The following is a 13,410-nucleotide window of genomic DNA, read 5'->3' on the forward strand; positions in this document are numbered from 1 at the left end:
ACAAATATTTAGGTTTGCAACATCACAAATTTAATACAATTATCAAACCTCTTAATAATAACTTTTTAAAAATATTTGATCCAAATATGATTACAAAGAAAAACTAAAATATAAAAATTAAATTTCTAAAAAATATGTAAAATAAAAAATATATCCGTCCATTTAAAAGGCGGGTCAAAATCTAACTTCTTAATTAGAATACAAACAAATTCTAATAATATAACTAAAAATAAAAAGAGTTTATAACTAAGTTACACATTAGTTCAACCAGTGGTTCAACTGATAGCCGGATTATGGGTTTTAAAGGGTTTTCGTGAGTTTTCACGGATGATTAAATAATATTTTTTCTTAAAACTCAAATCAGATTACATACCGGATCAATGAGTTTATCGGTTCAACTGCGGGTTTAGATCGGATCTCAAAATACTAGGTACACATTTAAGTTATACAACATCACAAATTCAATACACATATATGATTACAAAGACAAACACAAATATAATTACAAAAGACGCAAATATAGAATTAAATTTCTTTAAAAAATAAAAATAAAAAATATACCCGCCCTTCAAAAGGCGGGTGAGAATCTAGTATTCTTTTTAAGAAATAAATTTTCTGGTATGTTCCATCTCCCTGACCAGTTTGTAACTTGAATGTCTCTCTCCAATGAACCTTCGCGCAGACATAAACAGCTCACTTCCGTTATTACTATTTTTATATTTTAAAACATTAAAGAAAAAATAAAAACAAGAACTGCATTCATTAAAACATGTTCACTCAATCACCTCCCTCAGATCGATTCTTTCCTCAACCTTCCATCAACTCAAACCTCAAAACATGTCCAGTTTCCTCATCTTCTTCTTCCTCTTCACCTCCACTTCACTTCTCATCACCGTCCATGGCTACGGCTCATCGGGGACCATCGCCGCAGCGTTCGGTTCCAACGGGTTCTTCTGCGCCATCGACGCAAGCGGGAAACAAGAAGTCATCTGCTGGGACAAAGGCAACACAAACCACACTCCCGGCGAAATCTCCGCCGGTACTTTCTCTCCTCCGGCGATGTCTTCTCTCTCCGGCGGCGAAGGCTTCCTCTGCGCCATCACCTCCAACACCTCGCGCGCCTTCTGCTGGAACCTTCAAGATCCTTCTCAAAACCTAGTCCCGAAACCTTTTCAGTACAACTCTTACTCGAGCATCGCTTCTGGTAACAACCATGTCTGCGCTATAAGCGGGTTGTACTACTCGGGTCCTGACTACGGTCCTGTCCATTGCTGGGAGTATACCGACACGACAAACTTCGAATCCGGTGTGCTTTGGAACTCGTCTTTTCATAACCCTTACATAGATACTCTCATGTTTCGTAAGATCGTGTCGGGAGATGGGTTCGTTTGTGGTGTTACTAAAGATGGAGACTTGGTCTGCTGGGGACCAAACTCAAACGGTTTGGGTCTCTCCGACAACAAGGGAGTAGGGTTCGAGGTTTTAGCTTCCGGGAGGAACTCTGTTTGTGGTGTCTCTAAAGAGTCTGGTCAGCTTCAATGCTTTGGTGATGAAACAGAGTTTGGGGAAGTACCGAACCGGGTCCGGTTTATCGCTCTTTCGGCCGGTGCTAATCATTATTGTGGTATAAGAGAGGATGATCATGGGGTTGCGTGTTGGGGAAGAAACGTGAACTCCACGTCTTCGGCTCCTAATACTTCAGGTTTTGTAGCGATTTCGTCTTCGGATTCAACCACTTGTGGTGTTAGAGAGCTTGATCTGGTTCTTGATTGCTGGAGAGTTAATGATTCTACTAAACCGGATTATAACCCTCCCTGGAGCTATGCAGCCCTGGGGTGTGTTCCCCTCGTGGTAACTGCGGTGATGGGTGGTTTGCTTTCAACGCAAGTATCTTGAAAGAGTCAGAGCTCACGAGCTTGTGCTCGTTTCATGACCTCGACATCTGCTTACGCTGCGGGGTGGATTGTTTGGAGGGTTACTTCCCTTCGAGTGGTTGTAACCCTAACGCGGATAGGGTCTGCACTCCTTGCTCGTTGTGTCAGAACAGTTCTTGCTACGGTGTCTGTAAGATCCCCGCTGAGAAATCGCGTAAGCACGAGCAGAGAGAGGTGCGGAGGCTGGTGATCATCATTGGAGTCTCTGTTTTGGGGTTCTTGGTTATGTTGGTGGGTCTATCTTTCATTCCGAGGATGACTAAAGGTAGTAAAAGAGATGATGAAGAGAGGAGTAAGATGAATTGTTGCTTCTGTTTCGACAAGAACTCTGTCGAAGCTGATCCTGATCCTGTTCCTCAGACGGGGGTTCTCCCGAGCGCTGTCTCCTTGGGAGAGACCAAGATCTTCCGTCTGTCTGAGTTAAAAGACGCGACTCACGGGTTTAAAGAGTTTAACGAGCTAGGAAGAGGTAGCTTCGGGTTTGTCTACAAGGCTGTTCTGTCTGATGGGGTTCAAGTCGCGGTTAAAAGAGCCAATGCCGCAACAATTATTCATTCCAACAACCGTGGCTTCGAGTCAGAGTTAGAGGTTCTTTGCAAGATCAGACATAACAACATTGTAAATCTTTTAGGATACTGCGCGGAGATGGGTGAACGGCTTTTGGTTTATGAGTACATGCCTCACGGTACGCTCCATGATCATCTCCATGGAGATCTTTCTCAGCTGGACTGGAGCATGAGGTTGAAGATTATGTTGCAAGCTGCGAGAGGGCTTGACTACTTACACAACGAGGTGGATCCACCGGTGATTCATAGAGATGTGAAAACGTCTAACATCTTGCTGGACGGTGAAATGTGTGCAAGAATTGCTGATTTTGGATTGGTTAGCTCGAGCGAGAGAGACTCGAGCAAGAGTGATAGAGAAGGAGATGTGTATGACTTTGGTATTGTTCTTCTTGAGATGCTAAGCGGGCGGAAAGCTAACGATAGAGAGTCTGATCCTCCCGGGGTTGCGGAATGGGCTGTTCCTTTGATCAGGAAAGGTAAAGCTGCCGCGATTATCGATAGGAACATTGGTTTGCCTAGAAATGTTGAGCCGTTGCTTAAGTTGGCTGAGTTAGCTGAGCTTGCTGTGAGGGAGAATCCGAATGAGAGGCCAAGTATGAGAAATCTATTGAGCTTTCTTGATCTCATTGTCAAGACTGGACTCACCTTTTAATTTGTACAATCCTTACATGATGTGAATTATATTTTCAGCCTTGTTTTTCTTATGCTCTGTTACAAAATTGTATAATCATTGGTTAATCAAAGTAATAAACTGACAGATTTCTTTTGTCAAATTGTGTCAGAAAGTGATCTTAGTAAGTTTTAATTGTAGGCTCTGGTCAAATTCTCTTTCTTTTTCTTTATGATTAACATATAAAGAGTGGCAGAGCCACAGTGTTGGCACATGGATCAACTGATCTAGGTGAATTTTCTATTAATTTTTTTTACTGGTATAGTTCTAGAAAAACTATGTAACTATTGGTAATCTTAGCTAGATGACTCATGTAAATTATGCCATTATTAAAAAACTGATCCTCTTAAAAGATTATCCTACCTCCGCCCCTGCATATAAACATAGTTTGAGCTATGATCTATGCTTGCTGGTTGTCTCCCTTCTTGTTTTGGATTCTCACTGGTTTGATCTATTGCCTTATCTCAGTCATATGTGAATGGTTTTACAAGGTTTAGATCACATTCTTTCCTTGTCTCTGTAAAACAGATTCAGTCCAGATCTAATCTGTTTAGAAGAATGGAAGAGGTCTTTATCTATACGCATTTGTGAAACTTGTTAAAATTAACTTGGATAAAGTTGAGCTAAAAGATTCCGATTTAAGATGCGAGATTTGCAAGGTAAACTTCTTATCAAAACAAAGTGGTGGTAGTGTATTGATAGTGCCAAGGGGTTTGGTTCTCCTTTGTCTCGGATTCCAACCACCTCCTGTATGAACTGCTATTTTCCAATAGGTGGCATCGGACCTATAGCAAATTATCGGTCTATAAAAAATTTTGGACCTAAAGTCTTTGACTTCTTTGGTAAGTAAAAAAAAACTTCATATCACGAGAAGAGCAACCAGTTTCCAGAGTTTTGGCAAGTTTTTTCATCTCTTTCAAAGTATCCCAAGAAGAAAAAGAAAACGTATAGGTATGATTTGCGACATGTGGAGAAGTGGAAACTATGAAACTATATTTTATGAGTTTGGCGTTTGAATCCTAAACTATAAAAATTATTGCAGATTGCAGGATTGTCGGTTGTCGAATAGTATATGTTATCTTTCGCATAATTGTAATATCATAATAAATCAGCATTAAAAATGAAATTATCATTTTAATATAAATCATTTTAAATTCTATGTTGAATTACTTTTTTTAATGTATCCAAATAATGTAACACCATATATTATGTTGGTAAGTGAGGACATAATAATCTTACAAATATTTTTTAAATAGATATATTATCAATTTAATTATCACTAAAATAAATTATTGTTTCTAATTTTAATATATTTAATAATAAATATTAAAATTTGTATATATAAAGTTTTTAGTATAATAACATTAATTTTATTGAGGAAAATAAATTTGAAAATATTCATATATACATAAATTATATAATATATATATATATTTATATATATCTAAGGATTAATCTAGCTTTTAAAATTTTATGATTAAATAACTTTATAGATAACACAATGTAATCTATTTTTATATAATGATAATTACCAAATAAATTATATTCATTTATAATTTATGATTAATTACATTAACAAACTTAATTATTTTTTAAGGTTAAATCATATTTGATATACTATAATTTATTATTATCTGATAAAAGATAACTACGAAGCAACTGTCAAAAGCCAAAACCAACCAAATATTGGCCAAATGTTTATTATGTTATTTAATAATCAAATATAATGGTTATTTCATGATCTCAATAGAATTCAACATCTTTTTCTTCCTTGTTATTTTTTTCCTTTTTGTGCTATGAAGATGTAAACAAAAATAGAAAATATAATACAGTACATGAATTATACCTACTAAGACCATCTCCAATACAACACTAAACTCTATTTTAGTGTGATTTAACACAAATTTTTTCTCTAATCTAAAACTAAAAGTTAATGCAACACTATAATTTCATACCAAATTTGGTGTAATACTATTCACCACACTAAAAAGCTATCCACCCCACTAAAATACTATTAATTTATATTATTAACAAAACATAAAATTAAATAAATAATATGTATATATATAATATTATAGAATAGATTTTAGTGTTAAGTCGGATGTTATGGCTGGAGAAATTTCTTTTAATACTGAAAAACATTAAAATATTATAGTTTTGATACTAAATAATATTATGGATTAGAGATCCTTAACAAATATAACAAAGTGAGGAGACGAAGTTTATCAAAAGATTAGATAGTTAGCTTCATTTGTTGTTCAAAATAAAACAGAAATAAAATAAAAAAGTTACCTTCATTTTATTGGTCGTATCCATCTCCCTTTTATTGGAGTGAAAAGAATACACCTAAGAAAGAGATGACGCAAAGTTGATCAAACGATGCTCTTTCAGAGAAAAAAGTTGATCATACGATTAGATGATTACCTATTTACCTTCATCTCTTTGATCGTATCCCTTTGCTTTTTATTGTCTTTTAACACATTTTCTTCGTCCATCTTACTTATTAGCCAAAATTACAGTCATAAATAAATTTTACTATAACCTAAAATAATAAAACCCATGTAGAAAAGTTGAGCGAGATTATTGTCAAATAAAGAACAACCAAAATTAATATAACTAATATAGATATCTATGTTATTATATTATTTTAAAATAATTACATTGAATAAACTTAATCTAAATATTCGTTAAGAATAGCATAGATTTTAATCGCTAGTTCCAATGCAAAAAATTACTTCGCACAAAATAGTGTAGATATATAGATTAATAAATTATATTATAAAATAAAATTCCAGGTTAGATTATTAGTGTATATGCATTACTCTGATAAAAGTGGGTCTATATTTTTATTTATAAATTAACGTTACTGAAAAGTTGTTATCTTTGATCAAAAAAAAAAAGAAAAAGAAAAATTGTTATCCATATTTTTTTCTTTTGAACTGTTGTTTTTTTCTGATTAATAATATACTATCATGTCTATATTTTTTACTGAGTACTACATTGAAACCCCTAGAAACGTCCATTGTAAATCGACGGTTCATAGGTAATTGAAAAACTGCCCTAACTTTTGACCAGGAAAACAGGGTCCTAAACTTATATATTTTTGAATTGAAACATAACCAGAAGTAAAGTTTCAAAAGAAAAAAAAAACATAACCAGAAGTATCAACTCAAATTTTCTTGAAGGTGATCTGGAATTTCTTTGGACTCGGACCCAACCACACTAGCCCAACTGACATGTTTACATATTGTATGATTTAAATATACAATGAGTTGGCAGCATCTGGTAAAAAACACATATCACATCACACAGATCGATAATTGTTTAGTTGTAACTCATAAGTATTCGAATTAACTTTTGTCAAAATGCTGAGCGTGGCCCTCGGTTGTTGAAATTTTTGCTGACCTACTTTGACTGATATTAGAAAAATAGATTGATCATTCGCTAATGCCCAATCACAAGGTCTATAGGGGGACTAGTGTGGTCCATCTCTTATCATTATTATTTTAACGCATTTTCTTTAGTGATTATTACAAATATATGTTGATCATTAAACAAAAACTTATTTCCAAACTTTATTTTTTCTCTATTTTCCTTTCATTGTTACCCTCTAACCCATGATTTATAGTCCCCACATCACTTCTTATATAGAAAATATAAAGTGAATAGATGTTCAGTGAAGCGATAAACTACAAAGTCTACATGACGAATATTTTGACTAGCCGGCGAAACAAAATAATGAGAGTACGTAGAAAGAGTCTAACTGATATATATATATATATATATATATATATATATAACTTTGTGTTATAGTTAAAGCATTTTCTTTGCACTTCAATGAACGAATAACACATGTGTTATATATAGTATGGCCAGTTTCATGCATGAGGGATATAAGGATACTTTCGATCCGCTTTCGAAAGACTGTTTGGATCTAATGGACATGACGGAATCTGATGGATTGACTAATATTCGCATCGGGAATTGATATTTTCCAGAAATTACAGGAATACTTCGAAGATGTGAGCTTCCTTCGAAGATATGAGTCTTATTCATATTTTTCGAAGTAGAAATATTTGAACAGATTTATTAGAGAAGGAAGCAAGGAACAAATGTCGCATTTTCTTCCATATAGACCAAACATGGTCAGACGAAGATATTCACAAGAGAATCAGCTCGTCTAACAACAACTTGGTTTAGTTAAACTGATAACTGACAAAAAAAAGTCTTTTACAAATTTAAAGTACCGAAAAATTAAGTTTATACATTGTCATTGGCGTTTGTTTCATATAGTCTCATGCGTAGTTAAATGGATGCTTGGAATAATTGGAGTCACATCGAAACATTTCCTAGGGTTTCACTTTAATATTCCATCCATTCCAAAATAAATGATGTATTGAATAATTTTTGATGTTTCAAAATAGATGATGTTTTGATATTTTTATATTAATTTTAATTTTATTAAAAATTATATGACCAATAAAGTTTTATACTTATTTTTATAAGGATTGGCTGAATTAATTTTGGTTTATATTTTCAATGTTATGTTTTAGGAAAGAGTGTATACTTTAATTTTTGTGTATATATCCAAAACATCAGTAGTATTTTGGAACATATGAAGTAGTAATATTTCAAAATGTAAGACTTATTTATTTATTATCTTCTCCAGATCTAATATTATGCAAATTTAGTTAGCGAGAGAAATAATAGTTGTTTGGATATAGATCAAGAGAAACAACATGAGTTAAATAAACCCCCTTAATGTTTGTATCACTCATTGAAGTTCTCTTACAAATCCTTTTGAAGTACTTATGCAATAAGATCTTTAAAAGATCCAAACTGTACATGTAACAAGTACTAATTTTGCCAAAAACCAACTAACGCTGAGTATGTGATGAATTGCCATATATTTTACATTATATTTTTTTTGTCACTTACATTATATATGGTGTAGATATTCTACACATATTAGCAGCTAGACCTTGCTATTGTGTACACCTTACATGTGACTGTATCTTTTGCTTTCATATGCTTATGTAAATTCAGCACTTTTAAAGGACTATTTAACTTTGTTTCAATAGCTTTATTAACTTGAATGATTCGTTTTATTACTGCTCGTACATAAATATATACATTTTCAGAAACTCCAAATCAATTTAAGATCATTTCTTAACGTATAGACCAAAAATGTATATATACAGTTTCAGTTGATTTAAGGAATTTAGCCTAATCAAATATACACAAATTTAGCAACTCTATTTTGTTAATTAAAAATCTTGAATTCTTGAACTTCAATTATGTATAATAATACTTTTGTTACAAAACTACAATGAGTGGAAATTTTCATTGTGACATAAACAAACCAAATGCAATCATTGCTAGACCTCACGGAAACTGAGTCAGAAATGTGTGATGCAACTTCGTGCATGTGTAGACAATTGTTAGATTAAAATTACAATTCAATAAATACAACAAATAAGTTATAAGGGTAGGTCACAAGTTACTACATATACAAATGTATTGATATAATCGATACTAGATTTTGACCCGCCCTTGAAAGGGCGGGTATTATTTTCAATTTTATGAAACATATTATTTGTTTATAATTATTGAATGTATTTTATCTTAGTAAAATCTTATTTATAATAAGTTCGACATATAGAGTCTCTCTGATAAACTATGTGTTTTTTGGCTTTGTTTTATTCTCTATCTAATAAATATATTTATTTGGCTTGTTGTTAAAATACATAATTTTAGAACGCAAATGTATAATACTTTTATATTGATATTTTGTTTAAACAATGTGACATATTTCTATATTAATTAAATATTTACATTGTAATTTATTTTTTTATACAAATAAACATATTTGTGTAGTTTGTTGTTAAAAATGATTTTGAATACAAATGTACAGTACTTTTATATTGATTTTTTGTTATGTGCTGCCATTATTTTTTGTTCAAATATAAATCATTTTAAAATACTTTCGTTATTTGAATATTTTTAGTTTCTTATACATCTAGAACAAAATTCATACAGACCCGGGGGATTCAATTTGAAACTCACACCTAAATTTATATCCAAACATGGCCTAATATCAAAACCAAAAAAATCTATACCCGAAAAAATTGACCAGTAACTAAATAGGTACCCAAATATTTATTTCTAACGAATTCTGTAAACAAATAAAAAATATTTTATGTGTGGCTAAATTAAGTGAAATATAAAATTTTATTCAGTAATATTTGTAAAATATTAATAATGATCAATATATGAATATCGATTTGTTTCAATAAGTTATGGAATTGTAATTAATGAATTTAAATTGATTTGAAATGCAGTGGTAGAATCTATAAATAAAAAAAAACACAAAAAGGAAGTACTAAAAAGAAATTTCAAAACCCAAAAAATCTATACCCGAAAAAAACGACTCGTACCTAAATGATTAGAATGTTTATGCCTAACTGATTTTGTAAAAAAATAAAATATATATATTTTTATGTGTTTGACTAAAATATCTGAAATATTTTTTTAATAGTAATTTTACATATTAATAATGATCAATATATGGAGACATCAATTTGTTTAGATAAGTTTGGAATTACAATTAATTAATTTAAATTGATTTTAAATGTAGTGGTAAAATCTGTAAATAAAAAAATTACAAAAAGGAAATATCTATTTTTTTTATAAATGCAATGACTAAATGTGTAAATAAAAGGAAGTAAATATACTGTTATCCATGTTTCCAAACAATTCTCATTTAATATTGTTATCCATGTTTCCAATCAAACTTCCTTTTTAAACTGCAATTTATGTTTCCAAACACACCGAAATTGTACTTCAGCTTTAATAAGATAGACTAGCTTTTGACCCGCGCGTCCGCGCGGGTTTTGTTTTCCAATAGTTATATTTTTTAATTTTTGATAATGCCATTAATTTAATTGTTTAAATTCTTGTATTGATTTATAGGTTATTAAGTTGTAACATTGGTGTATCTTGTTTAATGTGTTTACCTTTCATTCATAAACTATAAATATTTTTTTATTGTGCTTATATTCATTTTATTTGGTAAAATAAACATTAAAGTGTAAAATATTAAAGTTCTAATCATAATCGTGAGTTTTTATTTAATTATATTGTAAACATTTTGATGTAAAGTTGATTACAAAGTTCGAATTTGAAATAGAGATTTATTAAAAACAATACATTATTTAGACAGAAACATAAATAAAATAGTAAAAAGTTTTAGTTTTAATAATTATATGTTTTTTAGATTTTGGACAATGCCATAAAGTTCAAATTTGAAATAGAGATTTAAAAAAAAAAGCAAATACATTATTTAGACAGAAACATAAATAAAATAGTAAAAAGCAAGTTACAAAAAACCATTCAAAAATAAGTACAGCTTGTTGAAAATTTAATTTAGCAGACCTAATTAGTTAAGTGGACGGGACCATTTTGTAATGATTAAAAATTTGTTACATCATAATTTACAATTACTTGTGGATCATTATATAATAGACCCAAACCCATATATTATTTTTTTTTCTGAAAAAAAACAGAAACATATTTCCTTTCTATTAATTCACTTAGAAAGTGTTGTGGGGAGAATGACGTGATTTTGGGTTTTTCTTTCTGTTTTTTTACCGGCAATAGAAGTTTTATTAATGTGTTGGGTCAATTATACCACAATTAGACCAAGATCCAAAACGAAAACACAATGTGAGGAAGCAAGTTGAACATGTTACCCACAGCTTCGAACAGTCTTCGACTCCGACGATCACCACCGTTCAAATCTCATGCATCTGAATCTTGACCTAAAACTCCGGCCGTTTCACCTTCGTCGCTTAAATCATCCTCTTCATCGGTTATGCTCAACTGCTTGGAAAGCGCAACCCTCATCAGAAAAAACCACCGCGAGGATATTAAGACCACCACACTCAGTACTGACAGCAAAGGGATGTTGCTGATATCACTCCCTAGAAACAGAAGAGATTCACCAAGAAAAGTAAAGGAATAAAATCAATTGAAACCGGTGAGATGCCATTAAATCTAATCTAAGATCGGAATTGAAAATTAGTTTTAACCGAGAGAAATATATTACAAACAAAACCCATTCCAAAAGACTGAAACTTTATTTAATCAACTTCAACCGATGAAAGAAATATAAACTTGAAGGAACTGATGGAAAATTGAAAATCACAACATAAAATCGATCATGGATCGAAATATAAAACAAAACAGTCCGGCTATGGTCGGAAGAAATTCCGATGTGCCAAAAATCGCTCTCTCGATCTCTCTTTTAAAGATAGAGATGTGATCAGAGAGAAAGAGGCGACTTGTGTTCTGAGATTTGATTTTAGGTTTAAGATACACGTAATTTATGATGAAGTAATGTCAATTTATTTTAGTTGGTTTAGGAAAAGTCTAAAACGACAGTTTAGTAACTCAGTGGCATATCATTGTAATTTATGTGCAACTATTAGGGCTTAAATTTATTTGTACTTTAGTCTTAATAGTTTAGATGATTGAAACGATACAAGAATATGAACCGTACGGGAATATATTAGCTATTAATATAATTAACGATTTTTATAAACAAAGGAGTTGTACATTGATGTTATCACAGAATAAATCCTCGTAAGAAGTGTTGTGACATGACAAACATTTGTAGTGGAAAAATACTAATCGTAAGATTTCACCAAAATATCCGTCAGTGGAATTTTGGAGACCACAAGAAGCATCGGTGGTAGCTAGACGGTTCACTGAGGTACCTTCTAATCTTCTTCACATGATTGGATGGAGCAATTAAAATAGATTCCTAAAAAACAAGTTCAATACAATTTAATTAGTACTATAACATAATTAGAAAATATGTCTATGCTGAGAATATGCTTGGCTCCTCATACGCTATCCACCGAGGTCGCCGATGGTCGATGAACTTAGTGTATGGCATACAGGGAGCCAGGCATATACATATATAATACATCAACATATATGCATATATGTCATGATGCATATACATGTTATTATGTATTGAAACTAATTGCCCTAAATGGATGTCTAATTCTGTTTTTAAGTAAAGCTATATCTAGCTAGATCTCCACCTGGACATGCATGAACAGATATAACAGCACATATGTATGACTATAGAAACAATCTAAAGCATGGATTATGATTTGCATGTAAGAAAATGAAATTGATGATATCTTTTGTTTTCTCTCTCTCCTCAGGAGGAATTGAGGTTAACTGTTCTTGAAACCCTAAATGCCGATTTCTTGAAAATACAAAAGGGAAGATGAGAATCAATAAACAAAATAAGAAGGTCGAGATGATGATCCAGAGAGAGAGGAGAAAGGGAGATATTGAAGGTGATTGAGAGAGGAGGAGAAATGGTTTATATAAAAAATTAAGGGTGGGATGGGAGAGATTCAGATGTATATATGTATTATGCAGACAAGAGGCAAGCATATCAAAGGAGAGATGTTTGGGTCAAAAAGATAAAAATTACACATGAAAATGAAAAAATAAAGACCCACAAGAAACCCTAAGGAAAGGGCAAGAAAGAAGGGACGAAGGCAAAATGCTAAAGTTAGGGCATAAATAAATATTTTTGGGTAATTTGGTTAGTCTTTTGAGAGTGAAACAAGGATTGCTTGTGGGTCTGCTTTTGCGTCTCATTCTCTCACCACCTCACTAAATATAGACATCTATGATGACATCCATACACATCAACAGCCAGATCACACATGCATGAGCACGAGAGATGGCATCATGGTGGTGGGTAGATTAAGTGAGAAGGACGTAAATTTCGCTGGAAATCATTAAAGAGAGGAGAGATAAAAGTATTAGAACCCTAAAAGAGGAGAGTATGTTTGAAATCTCCTTTTCTGAGTCGGGTGGTCTTAAAAAAGCTAAAGGTTGCTTTTCTCTTCTCTGAAGCTCATTTTGTCTGCAAGTGCTTGGATACACATGGATTCCTCTATCTCTTCCACCTTTTTCCACATTCCAATTTTATTATTATTATTTCAATTCCGAATATATATTCAATTTGTTATCTTCTATCACATATATATATTAATTATATTCACATATATTTTCTTACAAATTTAAAGGGCTATATATTAACCGGGAAATATGGCACACCTCATATCTATTGTCCACTGTAATAATGCAACAACAAACCATGAAAAGAAAGGGTACGACCCATATAATCTTGCAACTAATTAATATTGTA

General features: G+C 32.0%; 1 protein-coding gene and 1 long non-coding RNA gene across 2 annotated transcripts; one reads left to right on the forward strand and one right to left on the reverse strand.

Annotated features, from left to right (window-relative positions):
* The first annotated feature begins 715 nt into the window (after positions 1-715).
* Positions 716-3,332, forward strand: LOC108847177 (serine/threonine-protein kinase-like protein CCR2). The gene is given in 2 exon segments (XM_018620364.2): positions 716-1,813; positions 1,816-3,332. Coding segments are annotated over 2 exon segments (2,313 nt in total). The 5' UTR covers positions 716-837; the 3' UTR covers positions 3,153-3,332.
* Positions 3,333-10,789: 7,457 nt separating this feature from the next.
* On the reverse strand, positions 10,790-13,140 carry LOC130509196 (uncharacterized). Its single transcript, XR_008943332.1, has 2 exons — positions 11,278-13,140; positions 10,790-11,152 (listed from the first exon to the last, which is right to left on the reverse strand). It is a non-coding gene; the product is annotated as an uncharacterized LOC130509196 (long non-coding RNA).
* Positions 13,141-13,410: the final 270 nt, after the last annotated feature.

The sequence above is a fragment of the Raphanus sativus genome, chromosome 3, assembly GCF_000801105.2.
Source record: "Raphanus sativus cultivar WK10039 chromosome 3, ASM80110v3, whole genome shotgun sequence".
In the NCBI taxonomy this organism is placed as follows: Eukaryota; Viridiplantae; Streptophyta; class Magnoliopsida; order Brassicales; family Brassicaceae; genus Raphanus; species Raphanus sativus.